This window comes from Pogona vitticeps, chromosome 7, assembly GCF_051106095.1.
Source record: "Pogona vitticeps strain Pit_001003342236 chromosome 7, PviZW2.1, whole genome shotgun sequence".
NCBI lineage: Eukaryota > Metazoa > Chordata > Lepidosauria > Squamata > Agamidae > Pogona > Pogona vitticeps.
Window position 1 is genome coordinate 1,724,094 of NC_135789.1, and position 18,183 is coordinate 1,742,276.

General features: G+C 50.1%; 2 protein-coding genes across 4 annotated transcripts; both read right to left on the reverse strand.

Annotated features, from left to right (window-relative positions):
• Positions 1 to 1,940: 1,940 nt before the first annotated feature.
• RNF186 (ring finger protein 186) lies at positions 1,941 to 3,721 on the reverse strand. The gene has a single exon (XM_020782295.3). It carries the CDS (start codon positions 3,719 to 3,721, stop codon positions 2,801 to 2,803), a length of 921 nt encoding a protein of 306 aa, XP_020637954.3. The 3' UTR covers positions 1,941 to 2,800.
• A 1,218-nt stretch (positions 3,722 to 4,939) lies between these two features.
• Positions 4,940 to 15,771, reverse strand: LOC110073284 (tumor necrosis factor receptor superfamily member 8). Of its 3 annotated transcripts, none has more exons than XM_078378928.1 (10): positions 15,548 to 15,771; positions 10,712 to 10,799; positions 9,470 to 9,601; positions 8,649 to 8,804; positions 8,424 to 8,517; positions 7,804 to 8,102; positions 7,582 to 7,707; positions 6,604 to 6,629; positions 5,877 to 6,087; positions 4,940 to 5,193 (listed from the first exon to the last, which is right to left on the reverse strand). In XM_078378928.1, exons 1-10 carry the CDS (start codon positions 15,617 to 15,619, stop codon positions 4,940 to 4,942), a joined length of 1,458 nt encoding a protein of 485 aa, XP_078235054.1. In that variant the 5' UTR covers positions 15,620 to 15,771. The 3 variants fall into 3 exon arrangements, with proteins under 3 accessions (XP_078235054.1, XP_078235053.1, XP_078235052.1); XM_078378927.1 differs by having other exon boundaries at positions 5,877 to 6,084; positions 6,445 to 6,629; XM_078378926.1 differs by having other exon boundaries at positions 6,445 to 6,629.
• Between the last annotated feature and the right edge of the window lie 2,412 nt (positions 15,772 to 18,183).

Here is an 18,183-nt window from a genome sequence, read left to right on the forward strand (position 1 = left end):
TCTTATTTGCTCCCCCCCCCCTTTCCTCCTTTGCAATCAAGTGCCTACATTTAAACATTTTAAAAAGAAAAGTATAAATCAGAGAAGACCAGGATCTCAGAGCTTAAGAGGAGGGGAAAATGTTTATAGGGAAGTGCATTTAAACCAGATTCACAGCCTGGTTACATTTCATATCAGCAACAGCTGCAGACTTTCCCTATCACCAGATCCCTCAAAATTCACTCTGAAATTTGCTCAGCCAGTTGCTTGCCTTAGGTTGAAAACTTAAACTTTGGAGTCCAGGTGCCCTGAACTTAAAAGATTTATCAGATCTGCTCAGAATGGGGGTTCTTGGGAAATAAAAAGTTTTTTTTTAAAAAAATTGGCTGGTACCCTGACATGACTTTCCATGCTGATATGGACAAACACATATGTCTGCATTTAAGCAGCATCTGGACCACATCTGGGGAAAGTCTTAACTCACTAAAGCGGAATATTATATTGCTGTTCTCACTGTTCTAGACCCCCATTTTTGTGCAGCTAACACAGAGTTAACAATGAAGCAGAGATATCCGACCATTTCTTATAGTTACGTGTCACCAAGTGGCCTCGGATTTACATCAACCCTAGGCATGAGCGATCTGTAAAACCCCTGCCTGTGGCTTCTTTGAGGGAGTCAATCCATCTCCTGTCCAGCTCTCAACCAATGCCTGCCTTCAAACACAACAGCTAATCTTGAAGGTCCTTACAACCTTTTTGCTTTGTTTTTATTTTTTTGTCCAAGTCACAGGACGGTCTCCCTGTTATGGAGGTGCATCCCACACCAGCAAACCTCTGGACGGTATGAAGCATGAGCCAAGCAGCAAATGAGTAGCAATCCGCTGGATTCTCTTTGAAGCCTGCAAGAAACCGTGGAAAAAAGGGGCTGGCGCTCCCTGCCTCTCTCTGCCAATCTTTCTCGCCTCTTCAAAAGCTGAGCTTTCTGCCGATCCCTATTTTTAGCTTCCCTTTCCTCCGCTTTTGTTAGGGGCTCTTTGATTTCTTTTCTCTTTTAATCGTGTGCCTCCCATTTTGGCCCCGGTGCTCATGCCCAGAGATGTCTTTCTCATCTGAGATATGTCGCTCATCTCTTCTTGCTGATGTTCTAGCAAGAAGCAAAGGAAATGTTGTTTTCCTCATCATTTTCTTGTCGTCTTGCCATTTGTCATGGGAGGGACTGAGAAGAAAAAGATTCAATTTTGTACACTTTCAGAGGCTGCACAGTGACTCATAAAATAAATTGTCATCTAGGCGGCATGTTATCTGCCCCACAAGCCAACTCTGCAAGAGCGGTTTGCATTCAGAACCTTAAAACCACAGCAAAGTGAAACTTTAACCCTCCTTGTAAGCTAAAACAATCCAGGCTGGAGAACCTCCTTCCACTCAAGGACCGAATTCATTTTTGGAAGAATAAAATTTGACACTGTAGCACATTCTTGTGAGGGGCACAGCCAAAACGGACAAGGGTGGGACCCAAAATATCAGCATATTTTGAGATTAAAGCTCTTATTGCCAAAGATATGTGCTTTGGAAAGACATTTCAGTTTTGGAGAACAGCAAGGTTGGGGTGGGGGGAGAGCATCCTTGTGGCAAAGTTCTGCATTTCCAGTAAATTTCTGTTTTGTTATGCTGTAGGAGGACAGAGACTCACAGAGGAGAATAGCTTCAAGTTCTCCAGAGAGTCCACTCCTTTCTCCTTAACTAGCCCTTACAGTTTCAATCATTCACTCTGAGTATTTCTTTAATACTCAGCTTCTGGCAGACCCTAGGGCTGGATTTGGAAGCAAACAAGTGAAGCACAAAAGAAAGGGGAAAAAACATGAGAGAAAAATGCTTCAACGCCTTGTTTTCTTGTAACACACAAACACACACACACACTTTTGCTGAGTTAGCCTTTGGGTCAAAATAAAATGCAAGTGCTCAAAGGTTTAAAAAATTAACTTTTATTCTGGAAAACACGACATGACCCAGACATGACAGACAGCAGTAGCGGTGCATGGCGATGCCTTACTGCATGGCTTGAGAAGATTTTGAGGGAAAAGAGATATGGAAGATTTTAGCACATGCTCCTCTCCTGTCTCCCTTCATCTCTTGTTTAAGAACAGGACTCGTGAGTCTGATCTGTACATTGGACTGAAGGAGAGAGGGCTTATTAGATGACGCCTCCTCTCTGCCAGCCGATGCATGCTGAGTTCCTGCTGAGAGTCTTCGGGGGGGGGGGGGAAGAGAGAAATTATCTCTCCTGCCCCGATGGTCCATCATCAGAAGTGGCTCCACACTGATGCATCCCAGCAAAAGGGGAGCAGGACAGGTTTTTTGCAGGGGACGGTCATCCCCTCCTTGACTGTCCTCAGAGCCGCAACCCCAAGGGAAGATCCAAAAATCCATGCGGCTGGGTGGATTCAGATCAAGAATCCTATCAAGTTCCAGGCATCTTCCCCTCCTTCCAGGAGCAGGTCTTTTGCCAAGTCAGTGGCTCCTGATTGTCCATTCGAGAGCGTGACACACAGACACCCAAAAAGGGCTCAGACTGCCGAGCGTAACAGTTCGCCAACTTGCAGCCGGGAAAAATCCTTTCCTCCCTACGTGACAGGGAAGTGTGAAGGTATACCTGGAGGAGAGCGAGAGGGGCACGTGGGAGAGCCCTGGCATCCTCAACCCTGCTGATCACAGCGTCCATTGGGCGGATTGGGCCCTGCCGGCCCCTCGCGACTCTGCTCTCGACCGGTCCACAGGACGAGACCCGAGAGCGTAAGGCGAAAACCAGTGGCAGGGAAGGTCCTCACGCAATGGTTGCAACCTGGCTCTCTTTCCTCTGCCAAGAACAGACATCTGAGCCCGAACATCCCCACCGAGGGTTGCAGCAAAGCACCATGGACAGAATGAGTCCCAAAAGGACCAGGGCGCAGAGGGCCCACTTCAGCAGCCCCGTGTAGAGAAAGGGGAGGACGAGAACAATCAGGACCGCCACCAGCAGCAAAAGCAGCACCAGCCTCTTCGCCGCCGCCCTGCTGGTCATCCCAACTGCCTCCTCGTCGTTCCCCGAGACGGATGGAGGGTCTGCAGGGCTCTCGCCAGGAAGATCAGGCGGGGGGCAGGCTTCCTCCACCTCCAAGGCCAGGCCCTCCAGCCGACCCACGACCTCCTCTTTGTCCCGGAGGCTGCAGACGAGGCCCCCGAACACCACGGTGGCTTTCCGACACAGGGGGCAGGTGATGACCCAGGTGCGGTCCTCGTGGCGCAAGAGAAGCTTCAGGCAGACGGCGCAGAAGGCGTGCTGGCAGGCCAGGACTTTAGGTGGCCGGCAAGGGCTATACCGGTTGAAACAGACGAGGCAGTCCATTTCGGCCAGCGAGGCTTTGGACAGACGTGTCTGCCTGGGTGGGACTTCGGCCCCGATGGCAAACCCTTCCGAAGGTTCCCCAGGATCCAAATCAGGCGGCTTGGGAGAGACCGAGAGCCCCGCACCCCCAGCCTCTGGAGGTAGATCTTCTCTCGCAGGGAAATGTTGGGGCTTCTCGATGGAGCATGTTTCGCACTCTGGGCCATTGTCCATTTGTGTCGCTGGACTCTGGGGACTCTCTAACGGTTCTAACCCATCTGTTCGGCCAGGGTCCTCTTCTGCCTTTTCTCGCTGGCTCTCCCCATGAACAGGAGCGCCAGTTTCCGTCTCAGTGTGTAAACGGTCCGTGGAGCCTTCCATGGAGAAAACGTGGCAGCGTCAACAAGGTGGAGCAAGGACAAACCAGCATCCAGTCCGGGGCCTGGAGATCTGACAGTTCCTTTTATAAACGGGCTTTGTTCCTGGAACACAGAGGCTTGGCTTTGTTTGCTGTTGGTCCATCTTGCCATTGGGCGAAAGCTGCCTTCTATTCTTTTTACGAAAGGGGACGGCGCGTTAATCAGTAACCCACACCAATTTTTACAATCCCCCCCCCGATAACGTCCCCGAGCGATTACACGCAGGAGAGAACAAACATTTCTTTATACTTTTCAAACAGAACTTCAGGCGGCCGTTGTAAGACTTTCGGCAAAGAGGTAATGGAGTTTAAAAGCCTCCGTAAAAAGCTGGGAGCGGCGGTATTCTCAGAAACACATTGAAGGGCGCCCTACCCTTCCTCAGGCCTTGAGCGAGGAACGATAATCCCACCTAGACCCAGAAATTGGACCCAAACGGAGCATACGACGCTTGACATCCAAAAAACAGAGTTCGTTCTGGGAGTCCAGTACTCGGGAATGCTTCAAGAAAGCTTTTGCTCCTGTTGGTAATTTTTACAGGGGAGCAGGAAGGAAGCAAGCCTGAGAGTATCAAGCTACCTAACACAATGACGACATGACATTTTGCCAAGCGAAACAACAGCAGCACCTTAGTGGGTCCTTTGGGGTGGGGTGGCTGTGCATTTTGCATGCATGCAGGTTCTTGCTTTAAAACCCTAAATCCGATAGCATTCCAAACCCCTATAAATCCAAAAGCATTTAAATATCCAAATGAAGTCAAATAAAAACAGGGCTGAGGTTACCCCTGCATTTCTCCATAAGCATTTTCAGATCTAGGAAATCCACCCCGCAATATTTTCCACACAGTTCCCTTTTTGCCAAAGGGTTGATCACTCAAAGGCCGATGCGCATCCCATCCAATAATCTTCAGTTTCTAAAACCTGCAGCCGATGAACCTTTTTTTTAAATCTCTTCATTTTAGATCCATCGCCCCCAAGAAGCACTGCAAAGTTTCACCAAGGTCTTTACTGGATAGCTCAGCGGTTTTTGGTCTCTGGAGCCAGGGGCTTGGAGTTCGAATCCCCCACGGGGCCTCCTTGACAGGGGCTGGACTGGATGATCTAGAGGGCCCCTTCCGGCTCTGCCATTCTAAGATTAATTCTTCATGCGTTAAAAACACAGCTGAAGCGACTCCATCGTTCCCCTAGATTGCCAAAGTCTTTCCCCCGGAATACTGGAATTCCCATTCTTCTTCGACAGGAGTTGTGACGTCGCTTCCTGGACAAAATTCCGTTTCCTGTTCGGGATAATGCATCGCCAACTCCTGCTCTTGGCCGCCATCCTCTTGGACGCCGGCGTTTTCATCTTCCTCGTCTCCGGAGCCGCAGGTCTTTCCGGGCGGCACTTCCGACACGGAGCCCACGATGACCGTGTTGGCTCTCATGATGTAGATCTTCTCTAGGGATAGGAGAGTGGGTAACATCACCATGCAGCCATTCCCATGCTCCCCAACTCACGCCCACCCAAAGCAAAGCTTTGGAAAAAAAGACAAACATGAATGGACTGCATGACCCAAAATCCCCCCCCACTAGCATTGCTGGTGATCCTCTTAGCTGGGGGATTCTGGGCAACGTAGTTCAAGCAGCTGGATAGCTCTGTGGTTGAGGCCTCTGACTACGGAGCCAGAGGTTGTGAGTTCGAATCCCCCACTGTGCCTCCTAGACAGGAGCTGGACCGGATGATCTATAGGATCCCTTCCAGCGCTGCCTCTCAGCTAAGAGGATGAGGATGATTAAAAAGACTTTTCCAAGATCTGGATGTGAATGCTCCCTCAAGGAAGTGACACCTTGAGAGGGAGCATTCAAATACATAAAGGTCTCTCTCTCTCTCTCTCTCTCTCTCTCTCTCTCTGCCTACCTTACAGGGTCATAGTGAGGATAAAAGGACAGACGACAACTTTTCCCTCCAGAAAAGGTGGGGTGGAAAAAGAATATGTGCATAAATATTCTGGGTTATTCCAGTTTTTGCAGTGCCTCCCAAAATCAATCAATCAATCAATCAATCAATCAATCAATCAATCAATCTCTCTCTCTCTGATGGGATTATTGTTCCTCCTGGGTCATGGCAGGCCGCTCACTCACCAATGCGGTTGCTGGTGTGGCTTTGTGGAGGGGGTTCCGTCCATCTCCCTCCGTCCACCTGCACCAGCTCTGCACCGTCCGGCTCGAGGGCGGAAGGTCCCTCCATTTCCAAGAGGGGGCTGTCGCTGGGGGTTTCGGGGAGGGCCTCGGCACTAACCGGATCTCCTCCTTCAGGCTCGGGGTCCGCAGACAACAGAGTATCAATCCGCTTCTTGCAAAGAGAGGAAACAGCAAAGTAATTGACGAGGAGTTCTAATTAGATAGGCAGACAGACAGACAGACAGACAGACAGACAGCAGAAATCTTGACTGCTTGTCTTTTCAGAACAACAGCTTTGGAGAAGAAGGAAGGAAGAGTGCCTGAGGAGATCAAGCTACATACGAACAAGTTGTTCCACAAATCTAAATACAACTTAGCCCCAACTAAAGCAGCCCCCTTGAATCCCTGGCATTTATGTTGTTGACGCAACAATTCCTCATGGGTTTGAAAGGTTTACTCCAGTTGGGACACACACACAGCTGAAATCTAACTCTCTCGTCCACAGGGAGCTTGATTCTCCCTGGCTCACTTCCTTCCACCTTCTCCAAAGATGACGTTCTCTCGGTCCTTTGTTCGGGTGAGGTGGCTGCAAATACAAACTCAAGCAGGGCTTCCGTCGCAGTGCAAGATATTCTTTTATGCTCCTTGAGAGGGCAGGAGGAACCTGCAGGATCGGGGCCATACTTACTCCACAGACCTTCGCCTGATGAGTGACTGTAATGGGGAAAAAAAACAGAAAAAAAGAAATTATAACTCCTGTCATTTCATATTTCTCTGGAACATTTGATGCTGATAATATCCAATATCCTTAAAATCCTTAGATCTCAGCACAAGACTCCATTAAATAGATGAAGCAAAGATGGATTTCAGTGGGGTGTCAGATGGTACTAGAAAAGAGGGGGCTGGTATTTGTGACCCTCTTTTTCTCCCTTTTTAGCCCCCCTTGGTGTGAGGGTGTCTTTAAAAGCCTCCCCTATCCATGAGAATAATCCTGACGAGCCTCTGTTCTCAGGAGCAGTCTATCCTCCAGAATACCCGTTCAAACCCACATCTGTCAAAAGCCTGGGATGCTGACCCCTAAGGAGTCAAACCCTGGCTGTTCTCAAGCCCAGGATATTATGGGCTGGCAGCCATCATTCTTGGCTGAGATGCTTCTGAACCAGTTTTTGTTGAGAGAGAGAGAGAGAGAGAGAGAGAGAGAGAGAGAGGTGGCAGGTCTTGGACCCTCAAGCCTGGAGGGGGTCTATTTTTAGCTTCGAGGAAGGTTTTTCTTTTCTTCCTCCAGGCACTTGGGCCCCCAAACCCAAATCTCAGCATTTCACGTCTTTTTTTAAACTCCAGATTTAACTGGGATTATAGTTCAGGTTGCCAAACCCAAGGAAACAGCGCCACCTACTGGTTTTGCAAAAAGGAGATGATGGCGGGGGGGGGGACTCCATGTGGTCCTTACACAGATACCAAAGACCTTTATTAGACCAGTGAGAAATCACCAACAACAGCTAGCGTTTGACTTCAGAGTCAAACTGGATCTGAAGTTTATGGTTTTTTAAAAAAGTCATTTAATAAAGATCTCGCCCACCCTGGTCCCGAGTGCGGTTTTTTCCTCCCCATGCAAGCATTGAACAGCCGGCCATTGGCGAAATATTTCCTCAAAGGGTTTGCTCACTTTTCACTTTGTGGGGCACAATCCACCGGGCGCAGGCTCTCCTCCGCCACAGAAACAGGAAGACGGCCAGGAGGGCGAAGGACACCACCAGGAGCGAGGCTCCTAAAAGGGCCAAACTCCGACCATCTGCAAAACCAAAAGGAAAAAAATGGTAACCGCTACCCATCCCAGCCCTCTTCGGTCCCGATCTTTCCGCCCCAGAAGGATGCCCCGTCTACGAACCTCTTCTGGATGTTCTCTCCGCTCGCGCCAGCGTCGCGTGGCGAGGAATGTGGCTAGGGTCGAATCCGGCCTGGGGTCTCCCGGTTGTGATGCTAAAGACCATGCCGACAGAGCTGTTGCCCAATGGAGCCGAGGGCTCCTTGGTGCCTGGAATGGTGGCCGGCCGGAATTTCAGGAGAGTGGCCACGGTGTCAACGGGCACCGCAAGGTTCAGCTGCCGGTCAGCCGCCTGGTCGGTGCAGCGTCTGTCATGCGTGGCGTTCCCTGCGGTCTGGGTGAGCTTGTTGAGCTGGGCACAGCTGGCAGCAGGAGGGAGGGAATGAGAGGACATGGGACTTAACAACAGCCCAGTAAGGTAGTCCACGACCCACAATCCCAAGGAGCAACGGAGAGCAGAAATCACAAGGGTTGGAAGGATCAGCCAAAGCAGGCATGTAGCGGCCTGACCCTGCCCAACGGTAGGGCCGGCCGGTGCCTGTCCTTTAGAGGGCAGGGATCAGCGCTGCTATATCTGGAGAAAATTCTGGTCCCCTGGATTGTGTCCACAGGACTGGACGACCTATTGGCACAAACACACACACAGAGACTGAATAAATCACAGCCACGAGAGTATGCCTCACTCGGTGTGGTTCTTGCAGGGCTGCGTGTTCGACTCTTCATCAGAGAACGTTCCCGGGGGACATTTCTGGCAGACGGTGTCCCTCTCAGCTGTGCCTGGTGGAAAAAAACAAGGGTTGGGTTGAAAGGGAGACACGAAAACCGTCCACCAAGAGCCTTGCGAGATTGTAAATAAATATTGTAAATAAATAAATGGATGGAAAGGGAACGCCTTCTGCTTCTCCTACCTCTGGTCCGGACGCCAAACCCGGGCTTGCACGAGGAGTGGGGGTTGCACCGATGGCAGGTCTTCCCCGGTGTCGTTTGGCAGTACCACCCAGCCTGGCATTGGCACACCCGGTTGGACGTAGGGGTGCAAGGCTGTGTCTCTACAAGGTGGCGCTCTGCGGAGGAGAAACCAAAGAAAAATTTCCAGACGGTGGAACTCCCTCCCACTGGATGCCCCTGGCTGGCCCCGTCTTTGCCATCCTTCCACAAGCAGGCCAAGACCTTTCTCTTCAGGCAAGCTTTCCCGCAGTGCCTGGCTGCCTACATGGGTTTTTTTTTTAATGGATGGCTATGCTTTTTCTGCTTTCAATGTGATTTTGATGTTGCTTCCCCCCCCCCACCCGCACTGTCTTTTAGTATGGTATTTGTTTCACCCCTTTTAGTATTTGTATACTTACTAATTTCAGCTTTAAATAGGTTCTTTTAATTTAAAAAAAACCCTGAAAAGACAACATTTAAAGTTAAAAAAAAAACCAACAGAAAGTATAAACCATTAAAAGGCAACATTGAAAGTGAAAAACAGGACGACTAACAAGGGCTCAACAAATACCACCCCAAAACACAGTAAACAAAAGCCACACCATCATATAATTGCTTAATTAAAATAGTTTGATTAAAGACTGAAACCGACATCACCCAAACCAACTGGCCTTTTCTGTTGCCCAACGGTCGGGCCGGCTCAGAAAGACTTCCAGAAGGAGCAGAATCCGGGCTTTCCGGCCGAGGTGGAGATAGGTCCAAAAACTGCAAGGGATTTAGGGGCGCAGAGCTGAAGGAATACCTGGGTTGCAGGACACACAAGCCTCACAATGGGGCGTCACATAATTCGAGTTCAGAAAGGACTCTGATTGGCAGGGCACCTTCGTGCAACCACTGGAAACATCTCTGGGGCAGGCAGTCTTTGCACGGTATCCTAAAAGACAGGGGGAAGGGCACCCCGATAAAGATAGCACTTGGTTTGGAAGTGGGACGCAGGTCCGTATGAGCACCGGCCAAATCTTCTGCCTGGGCCGTGAGACTTGGAAATGAAGTCCGTGTTTACCTCCTGGGGACCAATCACAACAGTCGCTGAGCAAAACTGCAAGGTACAGGAGGCGAGGAAACACGTGATATGGGGGGGGGGCAAGGACGGCACACGGCCTTGCAGTATCGAAGCATCAGGGAACTTGGGTGGAGAGGAGAGTGCTACAGACCAAAGAGGATGGGTTATGTAGTCACACCGAAGGATGGGCACAGCTTTCAAAAGGGCAGTCACAAAAACATCGAAATGTCAGAAATTTTTTCTTTCTTTTTTTCTTTCCAGAAAATAAAAACCACCCAAAATGTCCCCACCTACAGAGGGGAGTTTGAAGGCTTTTGCTCTGAGGCCGTTCGGTTTGCTAAATGACTCATGGGCCAAATCCAAGCACCTCTCCTCACAGGGCAGTTTCTTGGAGGGAGGACATTCCCCCCCCCTTCCCAAACTCAAGACCACACTCTAGCGGGTTTTATTTATTTACTGATTTCAGAGGGCTGGGGTGGTCGACGCCTCCGGCTGCGACAAGGAAACCACAGTTAGAACAGCACAGAGTTCAACCTTCTTAAGGTCTAGCCTCTTTCTGGTTTGGGGTTCATGAGAATCCATGGGCCAACCAGGGGCCTGCGAGTGTTTTAGAGACACAGAGCAGACTGAGAATCATGTTGCCTCTGAGCCTATGTCGAGGGCCAGCTCCCGACAATATCCTGTCCCTGGGAAACCCCAGCCCTCCCTACTACGTACTCTGAGAGATCCGAGGGATGGAGCCCCTCCCTGTTGACCATGTGACAGGAATTATATATTCAAAGATACACTGCACTGGCTCATGGAGGCTCCATTTTTGCACGCCACGCTCCAAAGGTAAGGAAAAAGCAGGAGTCGGATCCGATCAAAAGATTTTTTCAAAGCCATCGGACTTGGCCCTCTGGGTTCTCCCTGGCCCGCCGCCAGAAGCCTGGTGCCACAAGGCACAAAACCCCCCCACCATCCTCCTTAAAAGGCACTGACCTTCGGGACATCGGTAGCAGCAGGTGCGCGCTGCTTCGTCGTAGTAAAGGGGACCCCCGGCGCAGTCGTGGCGGGACGCAGCCGAACCCTAGGAGGTTACAGAGACCAAAGCCACGGTTAAAATCCTGAGTGGGGCAGAAGAAAGGACAAAGACATCCACAAGGATGATTGGGGGGGGGGTTTAGCCCGGGTGGACAAACGCCCTCCCTTTGGCCCCAAGAGGGGGGGAAACAACCCAAACAACACAGATTCTCAAAACAGTTAAAATGGTGTCCTGCCTTTCCTCTGGTGAACTCAAGACGGCAGGCGCTCCTCTCTCTTCATTCCCTGTTTTGATTCCCACAACGACAACCTTGCAGTGTAGGCCCCCCTGAGATCATGTGATCTCACACACACACACACACACACACACACACACACACACACACACACACACACACACACACACACACACACACACACACATCCCTACTCCCTAGGGACTAGAGCCTTGACCTGCCGAGTCCTAGATCAACACAGGGTGGCCCACTTTGCCCCTCCAGATGTTTTTGTTGACTACAGGCCCCATCATCTCTCTCCATAAGCTAGGATTCATGGGAGTTGTAGTCAAAGAAAAATAACATACGAGGGTCACATCTCTAACCCCTCCACCCCACCCCGCTCTCTGCAACACCACTGGGACTTTGGGCTCTCTCCCTCCTGATCCTGATGAGCCGACACTCCCAGTCCCATTATCCCTCATTGTGAGCTGGTGGGGGCTGATGGGCATCGTAGTCTGACACCACCACAGTCTCATGTACAAAGAAAAAGTATTTTTTTAAAAAAAAGCGAGTGTGAGAGAGAAAATGAACTGGAGGGGGCGCAGGGAAGCTTTAGATGGTGTTAGACAAATATATGCTGGAGGAAAGGATGATCGGAGAAATGATGCAAAGTGGAGGAGAGGGAATGGGGTTAAATCCCTGCTCCCAGTTCTGATATTAAAAAAAACTTCTGATGCAACCCTCCTGGATCCCATAAACTGCCGGGATGAATCTCAAATTTGTAACATCTTAAAACCTTAACTTGGGAATAAGCACCGCCAAAAGGAACAGGATTTCCTACTTCTTCGTAGAACACACAGAAAGTCACAATGCAAGCAAATCCAATTTAAACAACCACACCTTTTGAACCCTCTGAAATATTAAACTGTAATCGCCTCGGGGCAGAAAGTCGGCGTTGTTCAGATTTCACAAAATGCAGCGCCCCATTGAAAGTGTGAAGGGCCGGGGGGGTGTCAGCCTTCAGCCTTTCAGACATTTGGGGGTTCAGGACCCAGATGGCCCATCCGACAGGGGCAAGAGTGGAGGATCATGGGACCTGTAGTCTCAGAGGCTCCTTTCGGCTCCTTTCTTCCCTACCTCCCACTCTGCTTCTACGGTCCAGAAGTGGGACTGACTTTCAAACTGGGCAATTCTCAGGATTTTCCAGAGTTAAATTCACAAGGCTGAGGTTCTCCATGACACCAGCCTTGAATTAGGATAGGGCGGCTGTCTCAACTGACTGGGAAATTAAAAAAAGCAGGCGGTGATGTAACCAGAAACTTCAGAGAACATGTAGGCGAATTTCACACATTCGGGGGAACAGCTCATCCACAGCCCAGAGGGTTAATAGCAGAAATGACCGTATTTCTCTTCAAACGTAAGTCATTCATGGCTATTAATAATAATAATAAAAATGCTGTGAATGGTGGGTTGCTGGTTCAACACGTGACTGATGAGTAGGGTTCATCAGTAGCTCTTGAAATGAAGCACAAAGGGAGGAGCGCCAAAAACTCCCCACGAGGGATGTTCGGGGCGAAGGCACTGTCACTCTGACCTAGTCACACATTTGATCCTACAGTTCAGTCCCCAGAATGGCCAGATAGGGAAAGATTTTAGGTATCTGGAGCAGCTTCAGACTTTTTTTTTTAAACTGCTTTTCAGCCTCAAACACTCCTAAGACTAGTTTGCGGATTGACAGAGAGAAAAAATGAGACAGTTCCTATCTTTTGGCTTAGCAATGAGAAGGCACAACATGAAAGGAAAAAGGGAGGAGGAGGGAAGAGGAAAGAACACCCCAAGCGTGCTCCCAATGGAAGCAGGTGGCTTGGCAGAACTAACCGAACGGCTCCAAAAAAAGCACTCAGCTCTATCCAGCTGCTTTCTAGGCTGCAAACCAGGATTCCCTTCTTTCAGGCAATGCTATCCCGGGCTATAAAACCAGAGCCTTTTTCTGTGCAAAAAGTGTCTTGGAATTCGCTTAAGATCAGTGATCTCCAAAAACTAACCAGGGATAAGAATCAGAAGAAACCAGGCGAGGCGCCCAGTTTGCAGGCCGGCTGAGTTGCCGGCGACTATTGGAGGTCCCCCCCCCAAGAGGTGGGGGCTGCGTGAGGCAAAGGAGCAGAGGCCACCCCAGCCAGGAGGGAGGCTGCCCTCCCTGCAGCATCTGCCGCCTGAAGCCCTCAACAGAGCTTAACACATAAGGCGGGCTTAAGCCAAGCCTTGTCGGAGGGAAGGGAGATGATGGAAATAGGAAAACCTCCAGCAAAGAAACTCACCTGAAATTTGTGCACCGTTAGACACAGACAGAGAAACAGAGATGAGTGTACTTCCTCTCCCCCCCCCCCCACCGTCTAACCACAGTCGCTTATGGCTAACTCTTGAAAACCTTAGTATTATTATTTTTAAGAATCAGCCGTTTCTTTCCCCTTTTCATCTCTCAACTGCTTTTCTCGTTTCGACTCCTGTCTTTGCATTCCTTCATTGGGGGGGGGGGAACCCAAATCAAACCCAGACCACGCAGCTCAGAAGCGGATCCAGAAAATGGCTTCATGACACACACACAGACACCTTGGACCAACGAAAAGACACACAAACTCCCATCATCATCAGAGCAGAACTGCCGCCCGCTGGGTAATACCCGTTTGGGCTTTAATCTGACCTCCATTGGCCAAAGCTAGCGAGCTGACGAAATGATCACCCCAGTTTCTGTATCCGCACCATAAAACAGCACCAGACTCCTAACGTCCACCTTTCTGGGCCAAATTCATCCTGCCCTGGATGTTTGGACATTTTTAAAGTTTTGGTCTTTAAATTCTTCACACTGGTACAAACGCAATGAAGGGGGTGTTTTCATCCCCAAAAGGGATTGTCCGAGGAAAAAAAATGTTTTAAGCGGTCTATGAAGGTATCCCACTTTTGCGTTTGGAATACGGCCACCCCACCCAAAAACCCTAGTCGGCCGCTCCAGCCTTCCTGGCAGGGCCTACCCGAGACCCAGGACAGAAATGATCTGGAGAGGTGTCTCTGGGCCTTAAGAGCGGAGGAAAGAGGCAGACCGCGCGCTACCCATGAACTCGGTTCATCCCAACCTAGCATCCTCTCTTCCTCGGGGCATGTGTGCGTGCAGGGTTTGCGCGCCTCCCCTGAACCCCAAGCCCCTTCCGCTCAGGAAACGCCCCCCCAGTCGACGGTTCTTTTTTTTCACAAGTATGCGAGCCTTGCTTTCTCATTCAGAGGGAGGCATGACTCATTTGTGCGCTCCTCTCTTGAGTGTGCCCGAAACCAGCCGTGCTGAATCAGGAAAAAAAAAAAGAAAAATAGTTAAAATGTGATTTGCTAGAGATGAATGGGATGACAAGAAATTAGAGGCCAAAGACCGCACGGGTTCATGTAAATCCGAGGCTTCAGGGATCGGCTCGACCCACAGGGCCAACATTACAGTCGTTGCTCTTCTGATATGGCCTCAGACCTCACATGGGATTTCCCTTCGACACATTTTTGAGAAACCAATAACCACATCTGAGAAACACAGTAAAAACGCTCTGTTTCATCTTCATTTTAACTCTCTTTCTTAATCGCAGTTGAGATATGGGGAATGTTGCCTAGACGCTATCTTATTATTTTTAAATAATTGATCCAATGGGAAAGCACAGCTTAAACCCCCAGATATTGGGGCACAAAGGGGGGGGTTGTCCTGTTGCTGCTCTCTGCACATGCTCCAAGTCACCCTTGCCTTTGTTCACGCTTCTTACACTAGGGGCAAAACCTGGCACCCGAGCCAGAATGTGGATTAGGGGAGCGGGTTTGAGTTGAGCATTATTACATGTTGAAGGTTGCCACATTTTCTCTCCAGCAGGGCTCCTGTGCTTTGAACCAGCAGCATGCCAGCCATGAACTTGGCTGCTCAGATTCCTTCCTGTCTCCAGCTGGTTTGCAAGAGGAGTCCCTTTCTCCACCAATGGAAAAGACAAGCTATAAATACAGACTTTCCTGGGCAGAATTAACAAAAAGTTACATCTGTGTCTTGCAGATAAGGGGCTGCATTAACTGCTTTTTCCCTCTGTTTTGCCTTAATATCCTTTTTTTGGGGGGGGGGGAGCTTTTCTCCTTCCTATGAGGAAGGCTGGAAAGATGTGTGAATTTCCCTTGAAGAAGAAACTCCTTAAGGGAAGGGCAGCAGAGAATAATAAGGCAAGAAGCAGCCTGGTGGAGTGGTTAGAGCAGAAGACCTTGCCCCGCATTCACTGGAGGAAAGACATATTATCGCTAAAAATTAACCAATGGGTAGAGCCCCTTGGATATCGCAAGGCCGATCCAAAATCGCTTCTGCAAGCCGGCTGGGGGATCATGGGATCTGTATTCCTCAGTTGCCCGCTCACCTCCTGGGAGACTGACGCGGCTGCGCATTCTGGGCGCTGTAGTCTCTAGCCCCCCCCCCCAAAAAAAACTCCCTCACACGCATCCAAAACTCCCTCGTGGCGCAAGCCTGGCGCGCCTTTTGAAAAGGAAACAACAACAACCACCCGATCCTCACCTGAGAAGGCGCAGCCGCGATCCTGGGGAGCAGGAGGAACCCCAGGAGGGCCAGTCGCCCGAGGAGACGCATGCCGGTCCGGCCCCTGCCCTCGCCTCCAGAAGCGAGGCTCTCCGGGGTGGAAAGCGCGCGGCGCGCCCCGCGATCCAAAACGCAGCCTCTCCAAAGGCGCAGCGCCCGCTCAGCCGGCACCCAACCGAGAGAGAGAGAGAGAGAGAGAGAGAGAGAGAGCTGGGAAGACAGACACCCCCCCGTCCAAAAAATAAGAAACCACCCACAGTGCCCCTCCCCGAAGCTCTCCGGCGCGCTTGAAGGCCAGCGAATTACCTCCAGGCGCAAAAACCGCAGGCCCACCCCCAAATCACCGGCGCCCGAGGCCAGCCGCCTCCTTCTCCCCAGTTGCGCACCCGCGGAGCCTCCTCTCGGGCGAAGAACCCAAGCCGGGTCTTGCGGGGGGGGCGCAGCCGCTCCGGTGGGAGTTCCGTCCCGTCCGCCCGCCCGCGCGTAAAGATGGAGCGAGATGCGCGTCCCCCTTCCCAAGGATAAGAGCTGGCCTTGAAGGGTCGCCTCCCGAGGCACCCCGTCTGCCCTGTGCATCCTCGCTGGTTTCTCTCCCCACACCATTTTTTTTTGGGGGGGGGGCTCTGCTTGGCCTCAGTTTACCTTCTGTGAAATGGACAGAAGGAGCGCCCGGCTGCGACGAAACAAAAAACACCATTTGTCGATTTAAAATACTTTTTGTTTTTGCTCCGCCTTGCGCCTTAAAAGGACCCAAGGCGGCCGACGTCACGAACAAGACCCCATTTAAAGCCAAAAATAAAAAATAAAAAATAAAAAAAACCCAGCGAGGACGCAAATGTTTAAAAAAGGACGAAACAAATATTATATGCAAAGCGGCCCATGAAATGATTCTTTTAAGAACACTTTTAGAAACTCCAGGGCGCAACGATCCATTTTTTTAAAAAAACCCTCTCAGACCCAGAAAAGGGGGCGAAAGTAACCCTTCCTTTTATTCCTTCGCGTCTTGAACCCCCCCTCGCTCAATGTGCGAGCTCGGGGTCTCGACTTAGGGGGTGGGGTGGGGTGGGGGTATGTGACGACTACAAACTCCATCCTCCTCCAACCCTGGACGAGGGATAATGGGGTTTGTGGCCACCCACGTCTTGAGACTGACAGGACCCCCAGGGTGTCGTGATTTGCTTCAAGAAAGGAAAGGCAGGGTCGGATAAACCGGTCCAAGGTCAGAAGCCGGAGAGCATCAGTCGGAACCAGCAGCAATAAGGTTGGGGTCCAGGAATCGCCAAAAATTAAGTCCAGGTCCGGCCCAAGGGTCAAGAGAACTCCAGGAAAAATCCAGGCAGGTAAACACTACCTATATAATCTTCCAGGCTAGGATGGGAAGATGGGGTTTGTTGCTGGGGGCTACAGAGGCTGATGGGACCTGTAGTCTCCCTGTGCCTTATTGGGGGGAGACGGTGGCACAACTAGAAAAACTGAAGTGTTTATTAGAGTGAGGTTTAAAAAATTTTTTTTACTAAATTTTTATTTGATTGTTTCGGAAGTTTGTCTACCCACTGGGGATTGATGTGACTTTTGCAAAGGCTAATGTAAACAAACCGATCAGGATTCCCTAGAGATTGAAAAGAGGAAGAAAAGAGGGAATCTGCGCAGCTTCTGGTTTGTGATCCTAAAACAAAGCAGTGGATTAATTCTTCTGTGCTTTACCACCCTTCCCTTTAGCTTTCTGTGGCTCGTGGCCAAATGACATCATTTGATATAACTCAAGTTTCCTCTTTTAGTTCCCAGCTGGCTGGGGGATCATGGGTTATATAATCCTGAAAGAGAGGAACCTGCCCAAGGTCTTATTTATATAGGGAACACCTTTCCTCCTCACCGGGGTGGTGGACTACAATGCCCGTCACCCTGATTATGGGTCAAGCTGATGGGATTTGTCATCAAGCCCTGTTTGGAGAAAAAAAAATCCCCAATCTTAGACTTAATATATTACTGGCTAATGGGGTGGAGGGAAAAAATCCCCACCGCAAAACAGAGAGAGGGGTCGAGGAGAAAACCGCTGCCATCTTTCATTTCAAAGCAAGAGGAAGGATATGGAGGGGGGAAAAAAGAGGAGAACATTAAAAGAGTCATTTAAGAATAATGACCATGTGCTGTAAAGTCCATTATAATTTAGGGTGACCCTGTCTGGCTGGAAACTATGAGCAACCTGCTCTTTTTTTTCTGGCCGCCCCATCGGGGAAGTGAGTTTATAAAGATTTTTTTTTTTAAAAAAAGATGATCGGTCTGATTTCTCAGTTTGGGACTTTGTGGTGGGACTGCCAGGAAGGAAGGCGGGCGGCTCGTTCTGACCAGGTCGCGCTGCCTCCGAAATTCGGGCAGTTTCGACCATCTCCTGGAACGGCTCCCCGAATCGAAAGAAGTTCGTTAGGGGGTTTGACTCCTATTCTCGCCTCCCCAAAATGGGACTCGAGGACATCCCCCACAAGATTAAAGAGGGGAAATCCTTTTATTATTTATAAAAGGAGGAGACAACAAAGGACAGTGTTCGGAAAAAGGCAACCGGTGTTCTTTATTCGAAATAAAGACAAAAAAGAGACCCAGAAACAGAGGTCTTTTAA

Excerpts from the sequence above, each read along its gene's own strand:
- RNF186 (XM_020782295.3), bottom strand. The coding sequence starts at position 3,721 with ATGGAAGGCTCCACGGACCGTTTACACACTGAGACGGAAACTGGCGCT.
- LOC110073284 (XM_078378926.1), bottom strand. The coding sequence starts at position 15,619 with ATGCGTCTCCTCGGGCGACTGGCCCTCCTGGGGTTCCTCCTGCTCCCC. Across the intron at positions 8,805-9,469 it reads TTGTGTGTCCTGCAACCCAG|AGCGCCACCTTGTAGAGACA; the intron begins GTATTCCTTCAG and ends TCTCCTCCGCAG. Across the intron at positions 8,103-8,423 it reads CCCTGCAAGAACCACACCGA|CTGTGCCCAGCTCAACAAGC; the intron begins GTGAGGCATACT and ends TCCTGCTGCCAG.